The sequence below is a fragment of the Solanum dulcamara genome, chromosome 7 (assembly GCF_947179165.1).
Source record: "Solanum dulcamara chromosome 7, daSolDulc1.2, whole genome shotgun sequence".
NCBI classification, from domain to species: Eukaryota; Viridiplantae; Streptophyta; class Magnoliopsida; order Solanales; family Solanaceae; genus Solanum; species Solanum dulcamara.
In genome coordinates, this window is record NC_077243.1 from 62,533,143 (window position 1) to 62,561,115 (window position 27,973).

Here is a 27,973-nt window from a genome sequence, read left to right on the forward strand (position 1 = left end):
AGCTCATGGTTGTTTTGGAAATTAAATGAAAAAAAAATAACAAAAGCTAAATGTTGGAAATGAAATGAAAAAATCCAAAAACTAAATGTAAAATGGGCTCGTGGCTATTTTGGAAATTAAGTGAAAGAGAATAACAAAAGTTAAATGTAAAATATAATGTAGTTGATGTAATTTGAAACTCTAAGTTCAGGGGTCAGTTTGAATGGCCACATGCCACAGAACTACGTTGTGTTTGTTGTTGAAGAGGTTCAAAATTAATATTTATACGTAAATATAAAAAATTTATATACAATATGATTTTTTATCATGGCTCCCTAGATGATCAAAAGCATATAATAAAATGAAAACTTAAAAAGAAGGAAGTCCCATCAACATGAAAAAATAGGCTTTGGATTAAAGTTAGTATTTTAAGAAATTTTGTGAAATTTAAATATTTAATGATAAAAAAGTATTAAATAAATTTATAATATTTTGTTGTTTCTTTTTGTATTCCTTATGATTTATTCTCCAATTAGATTATTTGTTCTTTTTTTCCCTTACAGTAGTGAGTTTTTTCATATTCTCAAATTAGATTTAATAATTAATGGGTAATAATATTTACACATCTTAATTCATATTATATAATATGTTTTTCTATACTATTTATTTAATATTTAATTTTATATGTTTAGACTTGAGAATATTATATTTAGATTAGTTTTACTCTTAGAAAGTTTAAAAAGCAGAAAAATAAATTGAAAAATCATAGTAAACTATATAAACAAAGTGTTAATAATATAATTGATTATTATTTTCTTTAAAAAGAAGTTAATATTCAAAAATCATTCACTAAGGATTGAACCAAAGACCTCCCTCCCCAAAGGTGAAGCATCCACCACCAAGCCAACAAGTAGCTGTCCTCACAGAAATGCCAAAATTTAAACTGGATCAAAATTATGTTCGAACAATTCAAAATAACTCAAATATATTTTTTAATTATTTTTGAAAGTGCGTGGTGTAAAAATTCAAAAGAATAAATTTAAAACTTTTTTTAAGAATATTTTCTGAGGTGAGAGGGTGTGGTGGTGTAGGAAGTTTAGAAAAAATGTTAAAATTATAAAAAATGGATCAAAAATATCTCTGAACTAAAGAGGAAAAGGGAGAGAGGCTGACATGGCCGTCCATGTGGATATTTTTTTCCATGTGGCACTGTCACGAAAACTTTAACGGCCAATTATTAAATAAAAGAATATTTATGATTTTTTAATAATGGCAAATGTATATTTAATATCAAAAATAATTAAATAATATATTTGAGCTATTTCAAATAGTTAGCTCCATATTTTCCGTTTAAATAATTACAGTCAGGTTTCTTTATTTATATGTTCTCTTTTGTTTGTTTCTTCGTCGACTGTTGTGGCCTTCCTCAAATTGAAAAATTGAATCTATCTCTCACACGCTAGAGTCGATATCGTGGGTTCTCTCCTTTTGAATTTCGAGTCCAAATATCAATGGAAACCCTACTAACTGAGTGTGTGCAAAACAGCCTGGGACATTTTATGTACCACAACGCCATTTTCATGTGTGAACGACTCTGTGCCGAGTTCCCCTCTGAGGTACTCCACATTTTCTTTCTTTTTTTTGTTTATAAGTATTTTTTTTTCTTGTTTCCACTATACCAGTGTTCGAATACATATGTATTATTCAGTTTGTGGTTTATAGTGGTTTTAGGTTTTGTTCTTGGAAATGCTGTGATTAGGTTTCACTTTTTGGGATATCTTCTCTTTTGTTTCTTGTTGCCCTTAGTGGAATTAGCGTGTGTGTGCTTTTCTTTTCTAAATTTATTTGGGTGGTTGAATTTTGACTCAAGAATGTGTTTGGCGACAAGGGTTTAACGCACTTCTGTTGAAATCTCTTAAGTTGGTGCATGAAAGCTCTCCATAACACTTCTCTTATTTCCTATAATGTGATATGCCGATTGCAGACAAATATGCAGCTTTTAGCTGGCTGCTACCTACAGAACCAACAGGCTTATGCTGCATATCATGTTCTGAAGGGTATGTGTGGTATTTTCTTTTCACATATTCAATGAATATGACTGCATTTTTGTGCTTCAGTTTTTTTGTTCTGCCTCACATATCGGTGGATTTCTGATAACATGTGTCCTTGAGATTATGCTCATAATCACCCCTTTTAAAATTATTATATGAAGGGACACGTATGGCTCAATCCCGCTACTTGTTTGCACTATCATGCTTTCAGATGGGTCTTCTCACTGAAGCTGAGACAGCGCTTTGCCCACGTAATGAGCCAGCTGCAGAGGTAGACTCGTAGAAACCATTGTTCCAAATATCTATCCACTTTGTGGATTTTATAGTATTGTCGTCTCCAGTTATTTTATTTGTGTTAGCCATTGAAATGCTTCCTTAATTTATAGCTAATTGGTTATTGTGTAGGTTCCAAATGGTGCCGCTGGGCATTACCTTCTTGGACTTATTTACAGGTTCATATTTTTATATATCTATTTAAAAGAAGGATTAACTTCTAGCCTTGCTGCTTCATTCTGAAACTGGTTTGATCTATTTGAATAGTGAAGCTAATACTTCACTCTGACAATGCTTTTTGGTTGTGTTCTAGTTCTCATCATCAAATTCTTAGTAGACATGAAAGATACTTCATGCTGATAAAGCTCACTATCCTGAATTTGCTATTTTATATGACGGAAAAGAATGTAATGGCATAGAACTGTCATCGGTTCCTTTTACCTTAAAGTAAAGAATGGTATAGACACTGCATCACAAGTGTTTGAACTATGGCCAAACTTTATTAACTTCAAAACTTGATCCTTCTATTCTAATGTGAAAATTATTCAAGTACTGAAGTGTAGTATGATGGAGAAGAATGTAGCGTAGAATCAACATCATTTCCTTTATTTTTAAGAAAAGAATTTTATGGAAACTGAACCATCAAGTATTTGAACAATGCCTACCTTTTTAACTTAATAAATATTGATTCTTCTATTCTGATGTGAAAATTAACATTTTATTGAAGTGCGGAAAGGGTTATATGAATTAATACAATTCTTTCATTATTTTTCTTGAATTTTTTTTGGCTAGATACCTAGATAGCATCTTAAAGTTTGCACCTTTTGTATAGACATTTTAACTTCTCTAGTAACCATCTAGACACTTTTACTTGACTGAAGTGTGTCCTGTGAACACTTGTATTTTTAAGACCGAGTGCATGAGATTCACTTGCCAATGGCATGTAAAGTGAACCAATTACTAAGTGATCTATCTAGAAAGCTAGCTGTTGCAGCGGAAGCCTAATTCTGGTGATCGAAAAAAATAAAAAACTAATAGGGATAGGCTCGGAATGTTTCAGAAACCTCAATGAAAAAAAATTCTAAAAAGAACTGACTAGTTGGAGATTGTGTTGCGGACAACCAACCAAAGAGAGAAAATTTGACCTCTTTGATAAAAACGAAACCCTAGTGCTGCGAGGTAGATAACTCACCTCATCATGAAGATTTCAAGAAGAAGAAAAAGCTTCTTTGTATTTCTTCATGAATATACAATCCATGAGAATGGATACTTATACAATGAGTCCTAAGATTAAATTAGGAAAGACAATATCACATAATCAATTCCTAGGCAATTACAATCAATTACATTCAATACAATAGCATTCTACTCCTACAATCAAGCTATCAGTATCAATCAACACTTTATTTGGGACCTTTGTATAAAATAATTTATTCGCCGGTGGAGCATCTTTCTAATCAAGCTCATCACAGAAATTGGACACAAACTTTCTTCCTTCATTTTAATTTGGAAGTCTGTTTTTAAGTTTGAAATAAGATAATTTTAATAGTTTTATTCTCTTCTTATATGAAAATATGAAGTGGGTTTTTCTTGGTTTGGAGCTTTGCGGAAGCCGTCAGAAATGGTGGTGCCAACGCAATCAGCAGCGGTATTAAGTTCACGACCTTTGAGATTTCTTCTCCGAGAAATGGAACTATGTAATTTGTTCCATTCAAATGCTAGCCGCAATGGGAAAGAGATGGGTTGAAATGTTAGGAGTTTTTTTCCAGATAATTTTTGGGGAAAACAAGAAGGGAAAAGATACTTGTATTTAAAAGACTTGTATTTAAAAGATACATTTGGAAGAAGTTCAATTGTCTAATCATTCCGTAAGTTTAAAGGTTGTCTAACAAAAGTTGTCATGTTAAAGGGGCTCCCATTTCTATGTATTTGGCCATTCTTTTTTGTTTAGATTTTAGTGTTTGGGACTTGGTCATTATAGTTGAGGAGCATACCTTTTCACCACAATGCATTCACATTTCACCAATAAAACCAAATTGAACATTGACATTCTGATGCCCTTGATCTTTGTATGGGAATAATCTTTACTGCCTTATAACCACTGCCACGACTCGAAAATTGGGCGTGATGGCACTTGTCCTTTCCCATTGGACAAGTCAGCCTAAACTCAATAATTGCAGAAGGTAAAAGCGGAAGACAATTTTGATAAATAAATATAAATAAAGTGGTAACTTAGCCATTCTTTTTTGTTTAGATTTTAGTGTTTGGGACTTAGGCATTATAGTTGAGGAGCATACCTTATCACCACAATGCATTCACATTTCGCCAATAAAACCAAACTGAACATTGGCATTTTGATGCCCTTGGTCTTTGTATGGGAATAATCTTTACTGCCTTATAACCACTGTCACGACTCGAAAATCGAGCGTGATGGCATTTGTCCTTTTTCATTGGACAAGTCAGCCTAAACTCAATAAATACAGAAGGTAAAAGCAGAAGACAATTTTGATAAATAAATATAAATAAAGTGGTAATTTAGCCATTCTTTTTTGTTTAGATTTTAGTGTTTGGGACTTAGGCATTATAGTTGAGGAGCATACCTTTTCACCACAATGCATTCACATTTCACCAATAAAACCAAACTGAATATTGACATTCTGATGCCCTTGATCTTTGTATGGAAATAATCTTTACTGCCTTATAACCACTGTCACGACTCAAAAATCGAGCGTGATGGCACTTGTCCTTTCCCACCGGACAAGTCAGCCTAAACCTAATAAATGCAGATGGTAAAAGCGGAAGACAGTTTAGATAAATAAATATAGATAAAGCGGTAACTGAGTCAACTACAAAATCTCCCACGGATTGATTGTCACATGTACAAGCCTTCTAATTACAAGATATGAAATAAATACAAGTCTCAATCTTTGTCTCTCGAATAGAACAAAGTAATAAGTAAAGAGGAGTAGAAAAGATGGCTGGCGTCAACAACTACCTCTCAAATCAACTCAGAAAGCCTCAGATGAAAATAAGAAAAGCTGGGTCACTGTTCGCGCTCAGAACCTACACAAGTGTAGTTAGCAAGGAGTGAGTACCAACAACGCGGTACCCAACAAGTAAACAATTAAGACTAAGAAAAGCTAGTAAAATACACGTACTCCTACCACACCATCCAACCCCCAGATTATAACCTGCACAGAAATCAGCCCAGTCTAATAGTTCTAGCAACACAGTATTCATATACCTCAACAACAATACAATTCAATTTGCAAGCAAATCAACACAATCAATAATACAGATCAGGGAAATATCAAGGGTAAAACCATCCACATTAGCAAAAGATGTATGATGCAACAAAATGCAATGCAATGTCACATATTGTGATGCTTGTCTACCCAAATGATAAACATCCACTGATCACCTCAGACCGGAACATATGGGGGCCTCACATAGATCATGTATCCGCCGGAAGAGACCTCGGCTATAACATCTACCGGAAAAGACCTCAGCCATAATATCCACCGGAAAAAACCTTGACAAATCACCTCGACCTGTAGAAACCTCGGTCCCAATATCTAGTATCTCACTCATATCACTTCCTTAGCCATCACAAATAAGTGTATGCACAAGTAATGAGTAAAAACAGAATGGATATTCACATATAAATCCCATATAGTCCACAATCACCCAATTAATCAATATCATATCAAAAACATATAAATATATCCAAATATTCACAACAAGCCCAAGATTCTATCACACCAAACACCACATGTTATCTCATCTCAATTTTTCATTTATCACCCCACTCTTTATCATCAAGTTCATTTGTATATCAATAGTTCTTAAAACCACTTTCTATCAATCTTCAACACATAAGACACGAATACATGATCTTACAAGCTTTAGAATAGGTTTAGAAATTCACTTGCCTTGAATTCGATTCACTAGTCCAAAACTTGAGTCTTGCCCTTACGTTGGCGCTCCGAATCAAGATAATCTATTCAAATATGCAATCCCAATAAGAACATGAGTCTAACGATATCCAAATCAATATTTTTGAAAATGGGGCCGAAACTAGCCCGAAAAACCCAATTTCGAAAATCAAAAGTAAATCCGAAATTTTTTACATGAAAACGATCCATGAAGTATTTAGAAACTAATTGAGAAAAACCCCAATATCCAGATCCGAAACCCCGGCTCAAATTTGAAATATTTCTTGAAAATATCTTACCCATGTTTAGGAAAGTTCAAATATGAAATTTCATAAAAAATGGAGTTAAAATCAACTTTGCAATTCTCAATCTAACAATCTTTAACTTTACTGGGAAAATCCAAATTATACGCGGTTAATATGATGAAAATAATTGATGAATCAACAAATTTATGCCAAAATCAGGTTATCCATAACACAAGGATCCTAAATATACCTTTTTCATCAAAAATGAAATTCAAATCGATAAAACCCCAATTTTTCCCATGACATTTATGGATAAGGAAAGAAAACTAGATGAAGAACATGAGAAAATGTCGACTTGAGGATCAGATACTAACCCCCTTATTAATTCCTGAAGAATCACTCCATTCCGAGCTCCAGAACTCCTAATATGCTCAAAATATCAAATGAACGCAGTCTGAAATTTTAAATATCTCAGTTTGGTCCTACTTTTGGTTTATTTTGTTATTAAAAAGGGTGGAGGAAACTCAGTACCAAATGCTTGGCAATCCTTGGTAGAGCTTATTTATGATTTCGTGCTGAACCTGGTAAACGAACAAATAGGTGGTCTTTCTGGAAATGTTAAACAAAAGTTTTCCCCTTGCATCTCGGTCCCTTTTACTTTTTCGCAACTGTGTTTTCGCACCAGATCAACAGCTAATTCTTTACTAAAAAGGCCCTAATTTCTTCATACAATAGCGAAATGACCCGATTCTTTCTCCTAAATGTCTTAAATAATGATACGGATCTGCTCACTTAATTGAAACTCAATTTTGAACTTGTTTGCCCAGTCAAATATCATTTCTGCTCGGTAAACAATTGTTTCTTATTTTGCGATACAAGTCCAATCTCGGCTTAGCGAAAATTCACCAAACTTTGTAGATAAGTCCTATAATTCATGCTCAATATTTCAGAAGTTTCAGAATAATTTTTTGATCTTTAAAACTAATAACGAACCTTTTAGTTGCCACAATTTGCTGAAACAACGCCAAAGCACCCTAGAAGCTTAAAAACTCACTCAAAATTCATCCGGAACTTTCCAAACACAAACCAAATATGCTACTAGCTTGGAAATGATATTTCAGACTCAATGGAACTGACAGAATTTGAATTCAAGTTCTCCTTGATCCGAAACTCGAAAAGTCGCTACTAAATTAACTTAGGCCTCCAAAATACCAAAACGAGGTCGGGACTTTCAAATATTACAGTGAAGTCCTTTCTAGCGTTAGAATCACCTCCCAAAACCATTACAACCATCAGAAATCCAATCCAAACACCCGAACCCCAAATGTTGACCAAAAAAGTCAAACTTGGATCAAACTTTAACTCAATTTTCAACTTCGGAACTAAATTCCACGTTTCAACTCCAAATCTGATTCCGACAACTCTCCTAGATCAATTTCCACATTCCGGAACTGATGAAATCGACGGAATTCCATTCCGAGACTCGAAACTCCAAATGACTCCGAAATTCAAAATTTGACAACGTAAACCTTTAAAATTCATTTCTCTAGCAAAACCTCAACTTTTCACAAGATTTCCTTTTCACTTTTTGCTTTAAAAACCTTTAAGAAGCTTGCCCTCTATTTTTTTGTGGATGTTATGTCATTGATATCTTTTGACTTATTCCTTAAGGTTGTTGAGTATATTTTTCTGTTTCTCTTTTGCCTTAATCTTTTGTTAATCAACAGTTGATGGAGTTTAAACAGAGTTGCGATAGTGATGTTCTATTGTAAATAGCCTGCATTGCACTCCTCCAAGGTACTCATTGAACTGGGTATTTGTTTCAGGTATACAGATAGAAGAAATAGTTCCATCCAGCATTTCAATCAGGCATTGTTATTGGATCCATTGCTATGGGCTGCATATGAGGAGTTGTGTATACTAGGTTTGTGCAAGAATGATTTGGGCAAACATTTAAGATCTATTGCAATATTTTACTGTGTTTTGATATTTGTTATCGCAACAACATTAATAATCAATTCTGCCCCCAAAACAAAAGTAGCACGATGTTGGATGCTGCCTTGTGGACCAGATATCTGGTATTTAAGTGGAGAAAAGTAGATGATTGGACCAATCAGCTTCCGAGCTTTGAAACCAGAAAGCAGACTTCTCAGTTATAAAAAAAACAACTTTAATAATCAATTTTATTAACTCTGTGATTACCTGTAGGCCTTTCTTTAAATTTCTTGAGCTAGAATTTATTATACAATTTGTGACTGGAGTGCTGAATTTAAGTAGCTTTTAAGCATCAAGTGCCAAAAAACACCTTTTTAGTATTGGAGTTGAATTTATGGATAAGCACTTGTGCTGGGATAAAAGTGCTGAAACTGAAAATAAGGTGTTGATAAAATGTTTTGTTCTGTTAAAATGTTTGAAATATCCTTGAAGATGTTAACACTAAAATGAGCTTGTATAATGGGAAAAAAGACTGACTTCTGGAAGGATGATTGGCATGAGATAGGCAACCTGGAATTACTCTTCCTAGACATACACTTTTTAGTCCTACATCAACAAAGGACTATAGCAGACCATTGAACACCTCAAGAATGGAGCTTCACCTTCAGAAGATAGCTAAATGATTAGAAAATCCAAAGAGTGACTGATTTCAGCATGATTGAATAATTCAGTGGTTTGGAGGCAGGACAAGATGTTTTATGGTGGCAAGGAAGTAATATGAGATCTTTCAAGGTGAAAATTGCATACAGTAGGTTGAATCGCCCCACTCAGCAACTAAACAATTAGTCCTGGAATTGCATCTGGAAAATCAAAATACCTCATAAAGTGGCTTGTTTTGTATGGTTGCTAGCTAAGGAAGCAGTACTGACTCAAGACAACCTGATGAAGAGAGGGGTATCATTATGTTCTAGATGTTTCTTTTGTGGCGATAGTGCAGAGATAGTTAATCAGCTATTTCTTCATTACAAGATCACAAGAGAGCTCTGGAACCTCTTCTTAAATCTCAAAGGCATATCATGGACTATGTCCGGAAAGATTACAGAAACTCTTTAGAGTTGGGAGGAAGCAGGTCTACAGATTGCAGACTAAGAGCAGAAGTAGATGGAGAATTGTTCCTGCAAGCATTTGGTGGACATTATGGAAAGGGAGGAACTTTAGGTGTTTTGAGAACATAGTGAATACTGAATAGTATGCAGAAGATCAAATTGAATTGTATTGTGATCTTATGTTTTTGGTGTACAGTTATACTCAAATGATATTTTCTGTATTGTTGATGTTTTAGATTTGATATAGAAATAAGACAGTAGAATTTGGAGTGAATTTGTTAATATGGTTTCAGTACAATCCATGCATCTTTTTGCTCATGATTAAATATATACACACTTGCCAGTTTCCAAAATGAAATAAAATAGCTACCCTGAACTACTAAAAGTCTCGGATCATGATTTAGATTTCTAAAACTAAAAACGGTCAGGTCATCACATTGGGGATTATGTAGATACCATTGTTTAATTTTAGAAAGATTTTACTATTTGATACAATCATTATGAAATCATGAGAGATTTTGTTTTCAAAGGAAGAAACATTTCCTTCATCTTTAAAAGTAATTGGAAACAAATGTAGTGTTTTCAGCTAGTTGTTATATTTTCTGCTGAACTCTGGAAAATTTCTCTTGTTTGCCCTCATTGTGAACTTAAGTGGTTTTGGTGAACTTAGCTATATAGAAAATTAACTTGACTGGTGTATTGTCCTTGAAAACTTTGCATAAATTTCCATTGACTTAAGAATAGCTGAACATGCATTTACTTTTTTTTTTCCAAATAAATGCTCTCATTAAGGCTCTATGTTTCGGATTATTTTCTACTTGATGAAGGCTATATTGATTGCCATTGTTATTTAGTTGCGATTTTATATTTTGCATCCTTATTGTTGCGTGACATACCAGGTGCTGCAGAAGAAGCAGCTGCAGTTTTCGGGGAAGCATCTTTGCTTTGCATTCAAAAACAACACTTATACCAAGGGAACCAATCGCAAAATCTACAAGCATCTACTGATGATCAGTATGTAGCTTCTAAGAATATTGTCTCAGACGACATCAGCCCTAGGCAATCAAAACATACACACAGCAATAATCTTCGAGAAATTTCTGGAAATTATAATGGAGCAGCTGCTATCCAGAATTTAGGTGGGGCTTCTACTAACATGTCATTCTTCAACACTCCCTCACCAATGGCTTCACAGGTAATTTGATACTGACTAGTAAAACATTTTTTGTTGTAAGCCCTTAATTGATTTTAAACAATAGCCAATCATCTACACTTGGGGAGTATCATAGTAGAACTTTAAAATGGTTTCACCTAAATCAGAAGTCTCACTTTTTGATAAAAGAATTTGGGGTGACTTTATAATAGTCAGGTCTGAAACTTCTATCTTGACCTCGTTCTGATAAAGTCCTTTTATACATTAAGATAGCTTAGCGTGCCACAAAAACAGGATAACAGATTATCCTTTTGTTAATCCTAGAGATAGCTGCTATTTACTCAACCATATCAGGTGATTGTCTTACTATTTAAGATTATGCTGCTGCTCATGGGTTGCATTCTATCTACTATCAAAAATCTTGTCTCTAGTTAACTAGTATTTGTTCCAATTTTTCTCTTCATTGTTTATAAAATGCGGTTGGCAGGCTTACATCCATTGTTTCTGGTTTGTCTGTTCAATGACATTTTCTCTTTTGTGTCTTTTCTATATGGGAAATAGGCACTGTTTTCTTCTGGTGCTAACTTAAGAAAGGGGTCATTTGTTGTTACCTGCTATCGCTGTATGCATTGCAGTGAAGATGCTTAATTTTTTATTATTCTTTAAATAAAAAATAACTTTCCCCCCCTAAACTCTAATGATTGTAGAATTAGACATTGACAGATTTTATATACATAAGTTTGCTTAAAAGAAAAGTAAGTATTAGGTTATTGATTTTTTTTAAAGGCAAGTGTTAGAATAAGAATATGTATATACAATCCTACTTAGAATAAGAATAGAAATAGTAAATAGTATCTTAGTTGGTAAAGGATTGTATTGTAGTGTCTATTTATTCTGTGTAAGAGATACACAATTCAATAATATTTTTGTCCTATATTTCTCACATGGTATTAGAGCCTCTACAATCCTGGTAGAGAATTAAAGAACTTCTGCTGCTGGTGGACATCTATTACTCATATATCCCGCCGGTCTGACCAATGATTATGTTAGCAAAAGTCTGGGTCACCGTATATCTTTTCGGTGACTATTTTCTCATATCCAGTTTGCGTAGCACCGTGCATCTTTCCGGCGACTACTTTTTCATATTCTATTTGCTTAACACCGTGCCATCTTTCCGGTGACTACTTTCTTATTTGTGTAGGGTCGTGTCAACATTCTGACCTTACCCAGATAATTTCTATTTTCTAGTAGGGTCGTGCCATCATTCCGACCCTACCCATATCATTCTCTTTCTCAGTAGGGTCATGCCATCATTCCGACCGTACCCATATAATTTTATTTCTCAGATTGTGATCACTCTCAACCATCAAATCTAAAAATCCAGCGTATGAGCATGTTCCGGCCAGTTTTACGGTGACTTTCTTGTTTAAGATATACTCATCTATTGATTCCAAGACGATCCATATATTTTGTACCAGATTTTGAGCACTTTCCGGCGACCACTACATTGTGAAAAAAACCTAGATGGATCAACCACCTAGTTTTGTTGTTCGGGGGGAGTCTGGTAGCCTTGTATGTCAGATTATGTAAGTCACTCTATGGTCTGAAACAATCTTCTCAATCTCCTCCTCGGAGAGTCTGCCCTTGTTGTTGGTGATGGTGATCTTGTTCTTTTGTCCAGTAGCCTTGTCCTCAGCAAAAACTCCCACAAAGCACACTGTGATCTGAGGAACTCTCTTAGGAGCAGGAAGAATACTAGAGAGCTCAAAATTGCCAATTAAGTTGTTGTCCCTGGTCCTAATTCTCTCACCTTCATAGACCTGGATCAATAGACCAAGCTGATTGTCTGAGTAGGTTGAGAAGACCTGCTCTTTCTTGGTTGGGATAATGGTATTTCTGGGATCAACACAGTCATGACACCACCACCAGTTTCAAGTCCAAGGGAAAGAGGTGTAACATCCAACAACAACAGGTCTTTCACCTTCTCATTACCTTCACCACTCAAAATTGCAGCTTGTACAGCAGCACCATAAGCAACAGCTTCATCAAGGTTGATGCTCTTGCAGAGCTCCTACCTATTGAAAAAGTCTTGTAGGAGTTGCTGAACCTTGGGAATCCTGGTGGAGCCGCCAACAAGTACAACATCATGGATAGAGTTCTTGTCCATCTTAGCATCTCTCAAACACTTCTCAACTGGTTCCATACACTTCCTGAACAGATCCATGTTAAGCTCTTCAAATCTAGCATGGGTAATGGTGGAATAGAAATCAATACCCTCATAGAGAGAATCAATCTCAGTTGTGGTCTGAGCAGCGGATGAAAGGGTCCTCATATTAAATACATTTGTAACAAGCTAGGTACATATGCCTTGTATGCACTAGCTTGAGGGGGAGTGTTAGAATAGGAATAGGTATATACAATCCTACTTAGAATAAGAATAGGAATATGAATAGTAATAGGAACAGAAATAGTAAATCCTAGTTGGTAAAGGATTGTATTATAGTGTCTATAAATAAGGTCTCTGTGTAATAATGTAGATACACAATTCAATAATATTTTTGTCCTTTATTTCTCACAGTAAGTATTATTGATGTAGCACAAAGGTTTACCTGAGTATACCACAAAAGTTCAAAAACCAAGAAAAGTCTGAAACCCTCTATTGCAAGCTATCTATGCACTGTCATAAGGTTTCTGCATCATTTACAAAATCCATCCTAATCCAACTAGATAACAAAAAATTACAGTCTGATTTGATCTTCAGAGTATTGTTAGCTTGACCCCCCAAAACTCTTCTATTCCTTACCTTTCGTATACGCCACCAAATACATGCTGGAATTGTATTCCATATAGTTTTCACAGACCCTTTTACACTTTTCCTGTTCCAGCATTTTAATAAGTCTGAGGTTGATCTTGGCATTACCCAGTTCATGTCCAAAATACTGTAAAGCATCTGTCATATCTGAGCTGCTATAGGGCAATGCAAGAATGGATGATTGATTGTCACTGTTGTTATTTACACATCTAACATTTGTTACATAACTGGTATCCCCTCCTCTGCAGATTATCCTGAGTGAGTTCTCTAGAGACCAAATAAACAAAACACAACCTTAATTGGAGCCTTTGACTTCAATATCTGATTTCCAAGGATTCGAGCGGGGATGCAGGGGGTTAGTTTGAACTTGGTAGCCAGACTTCACAGCACAACACCCATCACCATTACTCTTCCAATGTCTGTTATTTGCATTGTTGTTGATCCCCTGGAAATTGGATAAAACTCTAAAGAACTCTGATCCCCCCCCCCCCCCCCCAAATCCCCGATCATTCAGATTTCTTCTGAAACTCACTTTCCAAGCATTGTTGTCTCTGCTTTGAGATACTGTCTTTTCCCTGCCCAGTACAATCTGGTAAAGTGCCGAAGCCAGTTGTCATGCTAGAAAGATAGCTTTCTTCTATCAATAATCATGTATTCTGAGTTCTGAGAGAAGTATGGCCAAAGTTCTCTATCGTTCCTCCGTAAACCAACACCATTGGGGTTATGAACTTCTTTCTGAGCACCATTCAGTTTGGTTTCCAAACTTTGCTACTACAAAACTTTCTCCACAGAGCCTCCTCCTCCACAGTGAATCTCCAGGGGCACTTCATCAGAAGGCTTTTGATCTGCCTTCTTAAGTTTTTGACTCCCACCCCCTTTTCCTTGCTATCAATGACTGTGTTCCATTTCACTAAACTGAAAGTCCTTATTTGTTTCCTGCCTTTCCATAGAAATTCTTGTCTCAGCTTATCAATTCTTTTTTCTACCTTACTGGGCATTGGGAGTAGTGAAATGATGTAGTTTGAAATAGAATCAAGCAACTTTCTAAAGAGAGAGATTGTTTCTTCCAGTTCACCAATCTCTTTTTACACCTTTCAATCACCCCCTGCCAGACCCATTCAAATTTATGTTCCCCCCCCCCCCCCCCCCCAAAGACATACCAAGATAAGTAGTTTGAGGCACTTTTGTGGACACCCATGAATTGCAGCCAATCTTCCTACATTCTGTACATTATTGACTTTGATTCGTCTGTTTTACCCCAATTGATATGTAACCCTGAGACTTGCTTCAAATACTGTCAAAATGACTCTCACATCTCTTACTGATTCACTTTCTGGGTAAAAAAGGCAAGTGTGTCATGAGAATATACTCATGGAAAACTCCTGTCCCCTTGTGACTGTAGAACCCTTTATCCGGTTAGCACTGATAGCATGAGTAAGCATTGTGCATAAGCCTTCCATAACCACCAGAAAAAGGAAAAGGGATATTGGGTCCCCTGTCTTAGAGCTTGTTTGGATTGGCTTATAAGTTGCTTTATAAGTTGTTTTCAGTTTTTTTGAGTATTTGCCCGGCCAACTTAATGTCATTTTGTGTTTAAAATAAACCCAAAAAGATAATTGGGTCTATTTGGCTTAGCTTATTTTAAACTGCTTATAAGCTGTATAAGCTGTTTTCAACTTATAAGCTAAGCGAAATAGGCACTTAGTCCCTTTTGAGTTGAGAAAAAGCCTTGAGGAGTCGTATTAATAAGAACTGAGTTTTAACAGTAAACTAAGGATGCAAACCTTGATCCAGCTAACCCATTTATTTTCAAAACCCATCTATTTTAGCATATTGAGAAATAACCTCCAGTTTATATGGTCACAAGCTTTTTCAATATCCAGTTTGCTTAGTAACCCAGGTCCTTTATTCTTTATTCTTGAATCCAGCACTTCATTAGCTACCAGTATAACATCAGTAATTTGTCTCCCCTATGAAAAACCATCGGAGATTTAGAGATCAATTTAGGAATCTCCCTCTTCATCTTTTCTGTTAGAACTTCGGCTATAATTTTATAGAAGCTACCAATCAAACCAATGGATCCTGAAATCTTTTAATTATGTGTCTGCTTTCTTCTTGGCAGTCACGGCAATGTAGGTAGCATTCAAGCTTCTTTCAAACCTCTCCTGCTGATGAAAAGATGTCATAGTATTCATGATGTCTTCTTTTATTACTACAAACCAATATTTCTGATAACGACTCATTGAGTAACCATCTGGATTCAGGGCTTGGAACTTTGTTTCCTACACTGTGATGATCACTTCCAGGACTTTCTTCCTCAAAAGGTCTTGTTAGCCATGAATTTTCTTCTTCAGTCACCTTTTCCATATTACCCATTGAAAATTAGGTCTCCAACTCTCTATTTCAGTATAGAATTGTTCGTAGAACTTCAGAATTGAGGCGGTGAAGATTGTTGGATACATAGATGCAGATTGGGTCCGCACACCTTTTAATAGACTGCCTATTTCTAGATATTGTACTTTTGTTCAGTAAATGTTATCAAAAAATTTAGTGTCTTGTAAAAGCAAGAAAGTAAATGTGGTTGCTCTAAACTATGTTGCTCGGACTCTCCAAAATTGTTGCCGCACCCGTGTCGGATTCTTCAAAATGCACTTCTTTTGTAGTATTCGACACGTACCCATTGACATTTTTGAAAGAGTCCGAGCAACATAGGCTCTACATAGTGTAGAAGATGACAATGGCTGTGGTAGCTTGCTGATTAGTTTTGATCAAATAGTTAAAAGTACTGAAGTTTGGATAAATCAGTACTTGTGTGTGATAATTCAACTGCCCTTCATATTACATTTAATATGGTGTTTCATGGGAGAACTAAACACACAGAAATCGACTATCACTTTGTTGGTGAGAAAATACTCTCGGAGACATTGTCACAAAATTTGTGAAATCAAATGATCGGCTTGTAGATAAATTTACCAAGTCCTTTACTAGTTCTCGTAGTTGCATTTATAACAGGCTTGGTATATACAACTTGTTTGCACCAGACTGTGGGAGAGTGTTTAGAACATTTCGTAAATATGGTGCACATCAACTAGAATCAATTAGGAATCAATTAGAGTGATATTGTTTCTTTGTAATAATGTATCGTTGATTTCTTTCTTAGTTGAGAATAGATGTACGCACTATTTAAACACCCAATAGCTTGGGACAATTCTTCATTTATTTCTCATTGTTATGCATCTCACATTCATAGTATACACGAAAACATTTTATAGTTTAATCACTTTAGTGACTATGTGCAACATCTAATTCCATACAAAAAATTACATGGAACTGCATGACAACATTCTACTTTTGGCGTAAAGGTGTAGAGGAAGTTACACAATTATTAAATTTTGTAGGCTCTTTATAATCTATTGGATCATTTTTCTCTTTTTCTCTCTCTGTTTGTGTCTTGGGAACCAGTTTTTTGGAGGTCTCCAGCTGTCACGCCCCAAGCCTACACCCTGGACGTCACCGACACTCAGAAAACCATTGTTTGTCCCAAGCAAACCACTTGGCCTGGCTAACTCACTCAGCGGAAGACTTAACTCGAATAAGGAGTAACATCAAGCAGGCAACTTACAACATGTCCTCATCAATCTTTAAATAATGATTACTCAAAGTACTTAGTTTAATAAAATAACTCTTTATCATAAATCATCCATGAAAAACATAGTTTCATAACAAACTTTGAAAGACTCATAATGACTCCACTCTACTTAATCTATGAAGCCTCTACTAACTACTAAGAAGGTGCCGAGACAACCCGCGGCTACCTCAAGATAAAATGGCATAAAACCAGATATGAAGAAGCTCCTCTGAATGCAAAGAGGTCTCACCAAAAGCTATGGAAGATAGATCCTAAACGGTGCACATGCTGATGATCTCTGACACATGTATGTGCATCATAAAATGATGCAGGTCGAATGACGTCAGTACATGGAATGTACAAGTATGTAAAATGGCAAAAGGAAACTTACTTTGGTTACTCAACTCATGAACTCAACTCTAAATGTAATTCAACTCAATAAAGTATGCAATGAAATAAAACGGTGCTTTATAAGATATGCAATAATGGGTGCAACTGAGTAAAATAAAATACAGTATTTTTACTTCATTAGGGTAGATTCTCTAACTGCAATCATCACTTATGAGCTAGTGACGATACAACGGAGCGATGTTGTTGCCACATCCGTCCAATACTTTGCCAGGTAAAGGATGTCACATCATCTCTGGATCCATATAAAATTCCTCTTTAGGGACTATGAGGAGTCGCCCAAATGAACGACACAATCCTATCCTATGCTGGCTACGTAGTTTATGGGGATTGAGTTATCTAAACTCTTACCCAAGTCGGTGCTCAATACTACTCCCAAAACATCATTATGCTCATATACATCAAGTTAGTGAAATACTCAAAATACATCTCATCTAGTTTCATCGGTCTCTTACATCGGTTTACATCAATCTTCTTAGCTCATCATCTCTTCTTTTAAATATATAGGTACGTCTCATCTCAATCATGCATTTGAAACCATCCATTAACTTCTCAAAATATAATTTTTAGAATGTATAAAACTCATTTTAGAAAAAAAGACATCAATAATCTCCTTCAAACTCAACATCATGCTCAACTCATCATTTATTTAGTATGGAAAATCATCATTCTTCTAACATCAATTATGCATAAAATATTTAGATGCAAAACTCAACTAGGGCTCATGTGAATACAATCATGAACCATAACCTCAAACATCGACTCATCAAGTATAATAATATATACATACTAGAACTCGATAAAGGAGTAAGAAATTACATCAAGAATTCACTTTTATGGAATTGGAAACTCAAACTCATAACTCAATTGATTTTAGGAACATGTAGGGCATGAGGAAGAACTTAGTCCAACGTTCGGATAGCCTTACATACCTGGAACGAAGATTATCTCATCGAAAACCAAAGACCTCGCTTGAAAACCTTGAACCCTAGCTCTTGGTCTTCTCCCCAATCCTTTCTCTCAAAAGTTCTAGTGTTAATGAGAGAAAAGTACACACTGGGTACTGATAAAGGGCTAAATTTAGTCCCAAAATGGCTTGGGTTTAGTTTGGGAAAGATGGGAAAAGATCAAACTAACCCTCATTAAATTGGCTTCGGGTCATCTATGGGTGACTACCTACTGACCATAGGAGGTTGGACGTAGGAACTCAGTCCAAGAACTTGGACTTTCTGGAAATTGCAAGTGGTCTACGACCAAGCTTCTACGGGTCGTAGACCTATTGACGGATCGTCTTGCTAACTCATAGGAGGAGTTTCAGAAGCTCCTCTGAAGGGGAAGTCTATGGACCCCTTTCTACGGGCCGTAAGACTGTCTATAGACCGTCCTGCTAACTCGTAGGTGGAGTCCTGTAACTCAGAACTTCAAGGTCTCTGATCTCCCACCTAGGAGCCTCATCTACAGTCCGTAGGAACTCTTATGAGCTGTAGAAGGTACTCGTAGATGGGTTGAAAAGACTCAAATTTTCCCTAAGTGTTGAGGTGACCTACGGATGGCCACCTACGACCCGTAGACCCTCCTTCGGACCGTAGGTGCCACTCGTGGGCACTGGACAATCCACTCTTCCAACTTTTTCTCAGGTTTTCTCTTGGTTCTCGGACTTGGTCTAGGCTAGAATAGTACGGGGTGTTACACCAACATGTCCTTAATGCCGAAGAACACAACATTACCATTTTTCAAAAAATAAATGGTGACAATTTATTTGTTAGTTAGATCATAGTTTCTTTAGATCGAGGATGAGGCATCAGAGAATCTGACTCTAATTTAGAGCATATTGCAAGTTTTGAAGAGGACAGAAAATGTCTAATTTATTGTCAATCAGATGGAGCCTAAAACCTCTTCTCAGGTTTAGAACATAGTTGGTGACTTTCTAATGATGTCTGTATAGTTTCACAGAGCTATATTGTTCATGTTAATTGAAGTGAAGTTAATAGCCTTTTTGGCCAAGCTTCTAAAATCGGTTTATTTTGGAAAGTGCTTTTCTAAAAAGTACTTTTGGTGAGAAGCAGTTTGTGACTTTGTGTTTGGCTAATCAATTTGAAAAGCATTTTGAGCAACAATTAGTGTTTGACCATGTTTTTAACAAGTGCTTCTAAGTGTATTTTCTCAAAAGTGGTTTTCAAAAAAATACTTTGGAGAAAAGCTATCTTTTTAAACTTCTGCTACTCCCCAAAACACTTATTTTCTCCTAAAAGCTTGACCAAACAACTCACTTTTTAAAATACGCACTTTCTGGGGAAAAAAAAAGCACTTTTGGCCTCCCAAAAGCTTGGCTAAACAGGCTATAAAGGTGACAGAATCTTCTATCTGAAAGAAGCAACTGACATTCTTATATGCACTTAGGAAAAACTAGAATTTCTTTTTGTTTTTTCAAAAGGTTGTAAAATACAGCTTCTTTGCAGTTGTCAGGAGTGGTTCCACCTCCAGTTTGTAGAAATTTTCAGCAAAATGGAACTAATGCATCTGTGGCTGGTGCTGATAATTCTCCGCGATCAACTGTCAATTCAACCATTCAGGCCCCTCGGAGAAAGTTTGTTGATGAGGGAAAGTTAAGAAAGGTCTGCAGTACTATAATACATAGGTTTCAGTCATCTAGTCTATTTAATATTAAGTTCATCTTTCTCTGTATAATCGCTGCAGGATTGTTAGCTTTTTATAGAAATTTCCCACTGAAGTAAAGTCATACTTCCTCATATTCCATTTTTAAGTATGTCTATCAATCAAGAAGCCTTTATATTATTCTTCACAAAATGAAAACAGCTTTTAATTTAAGTGTTTCCTGATTAAAAAAAAAAGAATTCTTCACAAAATGATTTCATAACCATTTAAGTTTTAGTTCTGTTTTGTTGTAATTTGGAAGTGAGCTTTGTGTGAAACTTTTGGTGCAAGCTGCTGTCCTTTCCAATTTTCACCTGTAGAAGTCGGTTGTTAGATGCTAGGGGCTTTTGGTGTTCCTTAAGTCTCCTTCCTCTTATTTTGTTTTATTTAACCTCTTTTGGTTAAAAATGAGGATTTTTTTTACTTTTAGCTTGTTGAACTACAGTATTCATTTTGTTCATCTCCTTTATTTTGTGCATTTGTTCAGTTTTAACTTTTAATCACTAAACACCCTTCCCTTGACATTTCTGGTGCTTTATATGGTGGATTTATTGCCCTTTTCTTTGTTTCCATTCCCTTTTTTTTTGGGTCTGAGTCCACCATCTCTCATCTTTTTCCAGATATCTGGGAGGTTATTTTCTGATTCTGGCCCTCGACGAAATTCAAGGCTTGCTGGAGAATCTACTGGAAACACAAATTCAAATGTATCTGCAGCTTCTGGAAATGGAACCATTCACTCATCCAAATATTATGGTAGTTCAAAGCTGAGCTCGATGACTTTACGATCCATGACAAGTCGAAAGGCACAATCTTGGGCTACCGAAAACTGTGGTGAAGGTGATTGATCTTTTTTCCTTTTCTCTTGACAATTCTGTTGTCTGTTGTATTTTCAACCTAGGCATTGTCACCTTTTCAGAGTGGAGACTCATCATAAATATTTTATATGAATCTTAAGGTTTGGTTCACACAATTGCTTGAAGTATAATTACAAAGAAGTGTTGCCTTTTGACTGTAGCCAGTCAACATTAATGTGTGAAACAAAATGGATTGTCAGGCAACTTTTTTCTTTCTTTCCCCCCTTCTCTATGCAGAAGTTATATTTCACTTGAACAGCAGTTGGCTGATCATATGCTGGCATCCAAGCCTGCATGGAGCTAAATTTGTATCTTAGTCTGGTACGGTATAAGAAGTTGGGTTTGTTTTTTTCTGGAAACTTTCTATCATCTAATAAGGACATATCATCTTAAGATATTTTCTTTAAACTTGTAGGGGAGGCACCAAACCCTGCCTGTGCTCCAAATGGATTGCTTTTGTGTTACATGTGATATTTCTGAAAATCTAACAAAGTTTTGTTCTATTTGAGTTACGTTCATGATCCCCTAAATTCGAATAGACTTGTGCATACTTGTTTAATCTAGTCGTTCAGTCACAAACTTTAGGAGATTGCTCTATTTTTTTGACCTTTCTCTGTCCTCCTTTATTATTCGTCAAAGTTGGAACTTTATCTCGGCAGTTCCCCAGTTCTGGTTGGTGTTTGGGACCACAAATGATTGATGCATTAATCATTTGAAATAATTCAAGAGTACAGATAAATTGTTTTTTTCATTTGAAACTACTGCTATCAACCAAAGGAAAAATGAAGAAAGCTGGACACCCATAGCTATGTTCCTGTGGAATTTCTTGTGTTTGTGCACTGTTGCTACCTAAGAAAAATGACATCTACCTTTGAGATGTGTTTTTATTTGTAACTGTGTTAGGTCTGCATCTCAGGGACTCGGAATGACATTTCTGATGATTCTCGGCTAAATATGACTGTGTCACACACTTCCGGAGATGCTAGACCTCTTGAACAAGAAGGGCCCGGAACTTCTGCTTCTGGGGTTAATGTAAGCAGCACATCTATCCTCTCAGGTGCTTCAGAGATACTGGCCCTTTTCAGGAATCTTGGGGAAGGATATAGACTTTCTTGTATATATAGATGTCAGGTATTACATTTTGATTCCGAATGGATGAATTTCAGAATTCATTTGATGCTACTGCATTGATTTGGTTGAAATATGATACTTTTCGGTGGAACAGGATGCACTAGATGTTTATAACAAACTCCCCCACAAGCATTATCACACTGGATGGGTTCTTTCTCAGGTAAAGGTTCTGTCTGTTTTGATCACTTTTTTCCAACCCTTTTGGAGGCAATGTATGTTTTTTATATTTCTACCATTCAAAGTCCTGTTGATTTAAGTTTTCCCTTTATGCTTGTTCAGGGAATCAAAGGAGATATTCATTCTTGTCCTTTACTGTTTATTTGCTAGTCTCTAATTGAAATTGCTTACAGTATGTAGGTTCCTTCAGACCTAGGCGGACATGCTCCTTTCTTTTTTGGGGTTAATTTTGTGAATCTTACTTGATCTTTCATGATGTGTAAGTTCTACATTTAGACTAGTGACATAGTTATGGATACTGTAGTAGAAATATTGATTAGCCTAGCTTTGTTCGAGTACACAACAAGAATATTAAGTGACCTGGACTAGATATGCTTGTCTTCTACAGATACTATTTTCCAAGAGTGGTCTTCTAGGATCTTGATTCTGCCTTTTGAGGTGCTGAAATAAGTCTTTTGGATGGGACAATGAACTGTCATTAGCACAGTCTAGATTATTGGGGTAAGAATAAAAGGACATCCTATATTTTTGGGTGGGATTTGACAGGTCCATTAGGTTGTGTATGAACGGTCACCCTTGGAACATTTCTTCTTATGATTACGTCAAAATTGAGGTTGCTCCTCATGATCATGATTCAAGGCACTGCTTTGCATGGTCCAGAGAACATCTACTTTTGCTAGTATAAATTTTAGGACTATTTTGTGTTGTGTTTGACGATCTTTAGCCTTTTCTACTTGTAGTGGGGCATGGGATTCTTTCTTTACATATCTCTTGGCTTAACATGCTCTTGAGTTCTCTTGGTATCTGTTGCTTATCAAATAACACAGGTTCTCTTGGTATTTCTCTATATGTGGCATCTCATGAGCAAATTAAAATGCCAGATTTATCTGTCTATGTATGGCATCTCATGTGTGTATTTGAATGCCAGATTGGAAGAGCATACTTTGAAATGGTTGATTACCTAGAAGCAGATCATGCATTTGGCCTTGCTCGTCTGGTCTCACCTTATAGTTTAGAAGGAATGGACGTGTACTCGACAGTGTTGTTTGTGAGTCTTCTTTGCTCTTTCAGTGTTCCTATCAGAACATGTATGCTTTGCTGTGAGGAAGTATTAACTGCCTTTGATTTTTACCATCTCTTTGGGTGGTGGGGTGGTGATGCCGTACGGGTTTGATGAAACTTTATTTGATCCTTGTTACGTCTCATTACTATTATTTCCTTATATTCTATGATCGTTATTACATATTATTTAATAACAATTATTTTGGTATTCTGGTGGTTTTTGTTTCTTCCGGGTATTGTTCACGCATTAAATATTCTTAAAAGCATATTTTTTCAACTTATTTTTTCAACTTTTTGATTGTTAGGAAACTGGTCATATGTGGTAATGGTAGTAGTTCTTATGTCCCGAAAGGGTCCTAATCTTTATGTCCTCTCTGCCTTTTTCTTTTTCTTGACGAACTATTTGATTTTTATTTTAGCATCTCAAGGAGGACATGAAGTTGAGTTATCTGGCTCAGGAGCTGGTAGCAACTGATAGATTAGCTCCTCAATCTTGGTAATTCCTGTGAAATCCGAAGATAATATTGTTTGATACAGATATATCTGGAGCTGTTTATTCCTTTTGTCCAGAGATGTGTGGTTATTTGGGCTTATTTGTAACATCTTATCCAGTATTAATTTATTTTACTCATGAATGGCTCAGTATCATTAATCATCAGATCTTCACCATGTTTGCTGTTTTTGACCCTTGATCAAGTTTTTAACAATGTGACTCCTTATATTTCTGGTTATTCTTATCCTGCTGGATGCATTGTGTTGCTTCAACAATTGGAATTACATCCTCCTGTCAAAACATTCTGACTTCTCTGTTTGCACTCAAGTTGTAGATAAATAATCGAGAAGTCTACCCAATGGCCGACTTGTTCATTTAAAAAATAAGATTTGTTTAAGGATTGTTAAAAACTGCTATTCTTTGCTTGTACTAGTAGAGAAAATGCCTCAATAAAGTGGAACATGAAGGGAGACCTTTTCATTCTAGCCTGGAATTTAATCTCCAGAGTGCATGTTGAAACATAATGTTGATATGTAACCAAGAGACTATCATCTGCTAAATTACATGCATTCATACATTTAAAGTTGCTTATAAGTTCTGTTTGTGGAGCTCTTGTGCCAAGTAAGGCTATGATCTGTCAAGGTGCCAAACAGTGTTTCTTGTTGTTGCAAATAGTAGGTTGAGCTAAACAGAAAAACCAATATCATCTGTTCTCTTAATTATAACATAGTTTTAATACTTTATCGATGGTATAACAGGTGTGCTATGGGGAATTGCTATAGTTTACAGAAAGACCATGAAACTGCTCTTAAAAATTTTCAACGAGCTGTACAACTAAATCCTAGATTTGCATACGGGCATACGCTTTGTGGTCATGAGTACGTCCCATTCCTCCCCTTTCTCAATCATTCCCTTTATTGGTCAAACATTAACTCGGAATTTCTTTTCTTTTGATTGTAGAGAGGTGCATTGTTAATTTCTTTATAAGCTTGCCTCACTGTCTATATTTTTCAGATATGTTGCTTTAGAAGATTTTGAAAATGCTATTAAGAGCTATCAGAGTGCACTTCGTGTGGATGCCAGGCATTACAATGCCTGGTATGGGCTTGGAATGATCTATCTCCGACAGGAGAAGTTTGAATTTTCAGAGCATCACTTTCGAATGGCTCTGCGTATAAATCCACAGTCTTCTGTTATCATGTCATATCTTGGCACTGCATTACACGCTCTGAAGGTGTAGTAGTTTCCTGTTCTGATTTTCATGCTGAAACAGGATGTTGTGCTTAATTTAGACTCTAATCTACATCTTATGGATGGACAGAAAAATGAGGAGGCATTGGAAGTGATGGACCTGGCTATTGTAGCAGACAAGAAAAACCCTCTTCCAATGTATCAGAAGGCTAACATACTTGTGAGCACGGAAAGTTTTGATGCCGCTTTAGAAGTCTTGGAGGAACTTAAAGAGCATGCTCCTCGTGAGAGCAGTGTCTATGCTTTGATGGGTAGGATATACAAGAGGCGTAATATGCATGACAAAGCCATGCTTCATTTTGGAGTAGCTTTAGATTTAAAACCATCTGCAACTGATGTCGCAACCATTAAGGTAATTGCCCATTTGCCCAGACACACATAATGTGTGTGTGTGTGTGTGTATACTAGTAATTTTTTTCAACAAGTCAGAGCATGATGGTTTCTTTTCTTCTCTCGGCCTTTTACTTACTCTATCATAGTTCTATTTCTAACTTGATACAAGAAAGAAAAATGTTTCAGACATCTGCTGAAATCACCTTCGATGTTGTCCTCTAGTGCTGGAAACTTTGTAATATCTTGCCTTCTTTTTTCCTGGCCTTGTTCTTTAGTTCTTTACCCCTTTGTTTCTGAATTGTACTAATTTGTCTACTTTGGAGATATTTTATCTCAAGTCTGATTCAAATTATATTAGCTGATCTCTGCCCTTCCCACTGTTTCCTCATTTTCTATCAGGCTGCCATTGAAAAGCTGCATGTACCAGATGAGATGGAAGATGAATTATAATATATCTGAATGAACCGGAAAATGAGACGATCAGGCTGTAAATTATCCAGCTCAAAATATACAACTACTTGAAGTTCTTGTATGCTTGTCCTTTCGAGAAAGCTCCGGCTACAAACAAGTCAGAGAACAGTCTTTTCATGAAAATCCTTTGCAGTTCTCAAAGGATTTCATGGATTGTTTGTCTCACACTTGAGAGGACATTGTGTACCAAAAGAGGCTTAATCTTCTCCAAGTTGATTTGTGATTGGCCGTGTTGAAGCCAGCAGGAATTTTTCTCAGATCTGATGATAATCATTGCTATCATTGTACATAAATTTGAAATGTTTGTAAGGTGTGTAGTGTTATTACTTGGGTTTTATCATCTATGTACGATAATCTGAGTAGCTCTCATGCGAATATAGAGCAGTTGGAGCTTTTTGCTTTCATAAAATTATTTCAGAAATTCAATATAGAAGCAATTTAGTTGTACATTAGTTTCGGGTAAAAGTAGCAAATAACCACTTCTAACACCTGCAATAAAACATAGGAAAAGAACACTGGTACCCAAAAAGAGAGTATTTATCCTTAAATGCTCTATTACTTTCATACTCTTTTTATTTTAAAATGTTATAAATTTATTTTAGAATTTGTGTGCTTATGTCATGCTTAGATCAGAGCTCACCTTATATGATCTTGATAGGGTATATTGACCCTATATGATATTAATACATATTAATATATTGATGGAGTATTACAGAGTATTAACCTTAGTTTTATATGATATCGATATGGTATCAATATATTAATGGAGTATCACAAAAAATTAATTCATAGCAATGATGCTGATGCTATGTAGACGTCATGCGCGAAATAAGAAAAGAGAAAGTGGTACGAGGGTAAATAGTTTGGGTCGTGAGTCTATTAAGGATAAATTGTTTGAGTTGGGTCCAATTTCGATAAATAGTTTCACAATTGAATCTATTTTGTGTAGTTTTTACCTCTGGCAGAAATGCAAGGTAAGACTGCGTACAATAGACCCTTGTGGTCGGACCCTTCTCCGGACCCTGCGTATAGCGGGAGCTTAAGTGCACCGGACTGTCCTTTTTTTCTCCATAAAACATTAGCGCCCCCATTTTAAATATATTTTTCCCAATTAATGTAATGTAGCTAAATTTGATACAGAGTTTAAAAAAGAAAGACTTGAAACTTGTAGTCTAAAATAATTAAGAGAAACGAGTAAAAAATATTCTTAAACTATGTGAAATGAATATGCTCTTTGTTTATAGTTTAGTTTAAAAATGCTTTTGACGCCAATATTTTAATCCAAAAATGTCCTTACCATTGATAGTTTGGTCCAGAAATGTTCCTACTATTACTAAATCGGTCAAAAATACCTTTTTTCGAATAAATGTATTATTTGTTTTCTTTTAAAATATATCTTGCTCCTTGTAAAACCATTACTTTTAAAGAACTTATTCTGTTTTCGTTCTTTTAAAATCACTTTAACTAATAAAAATGTAAGAATTTTTTCTTCTTAATCTCATTTTATCAATCAAAATAGAATAACTTCATTTACCCTTTTAATGGATAATATATGTCATATATATAAGATCATAATAAATTCATCATTAATTTTTATTTAGATAACAACAAAAAACATTTATAATAAAATAAGATTCTTAATTTTTAATTTTTTTTTCGAATTGAAGTAAGATAAACATTTGCTATAAAAAATATTATTAGAAAAATAATGTGTACAAAAAGAAAATAAATAATATATTTATTTGAAAAAGTATTTTTGACCCATAAGTAAAAATAAAAATATTTTTGGATCAAAGTATGACGCCACGCACATTTTTGGACAAAACTATAAACGGGTGGCATTTTTGTTTATTTCACATAGTTCAAGAATTTACATAAAATCCACTAGTTTAGGAGTTAATTAATTACTTAGACACACTCTATTTGCGATATTACATATCTTATCATATTTTTGTGTGTCCAAATACATGTATCTCTGGATACATGGAGTCAAAACTATATGTAATTTGTTCTAGATTCGC

At 35.5% G+C, this 27,973-nt stretch overlaps 1 protein-coding gene across 1 annotated transcript; it reads left to right on the forward strand.

The window, feature by feature from the left end:
* Positions 1-1,366: 1,366 nt before the first annotated feature.
* On the forward strand, positions 1,367-26,404 carry LOC129894326 (cell division cycle protein 27 homolog B). The gene is made up of 16 exons (XM_055969964.1): positions 1,367-1,595; positions 1,964-2,036; positions 2,192-2,301; positions 2,436-2,482; positions 8,310-8,407; positions 10,424-10,719; positions 19,985-20,140; positions 20,801-21,017; positions 21,951-22,165; positions 22,260-22,325; positions 23,271-23,390; positions 23,824-23,900; positions 24,656-24,775; positions 24,912-25,131; positions 25,219-25,500; positions 25,881-26,404. The coding sequence occupies exons 1-16, from the start codon at positions 1,491-1,493 to the stop codon at positions 25,929-25,931; spliced, it is 2,253 nt and encodes a 750-aa protein (XP_055825939.1). The 5' UTR covers positions 1,367-1,490; the 3' UTR covers positions 25,932-26,404.
* Positions 26,405-27,973: the final 1,569 nt, after the last annotated feature.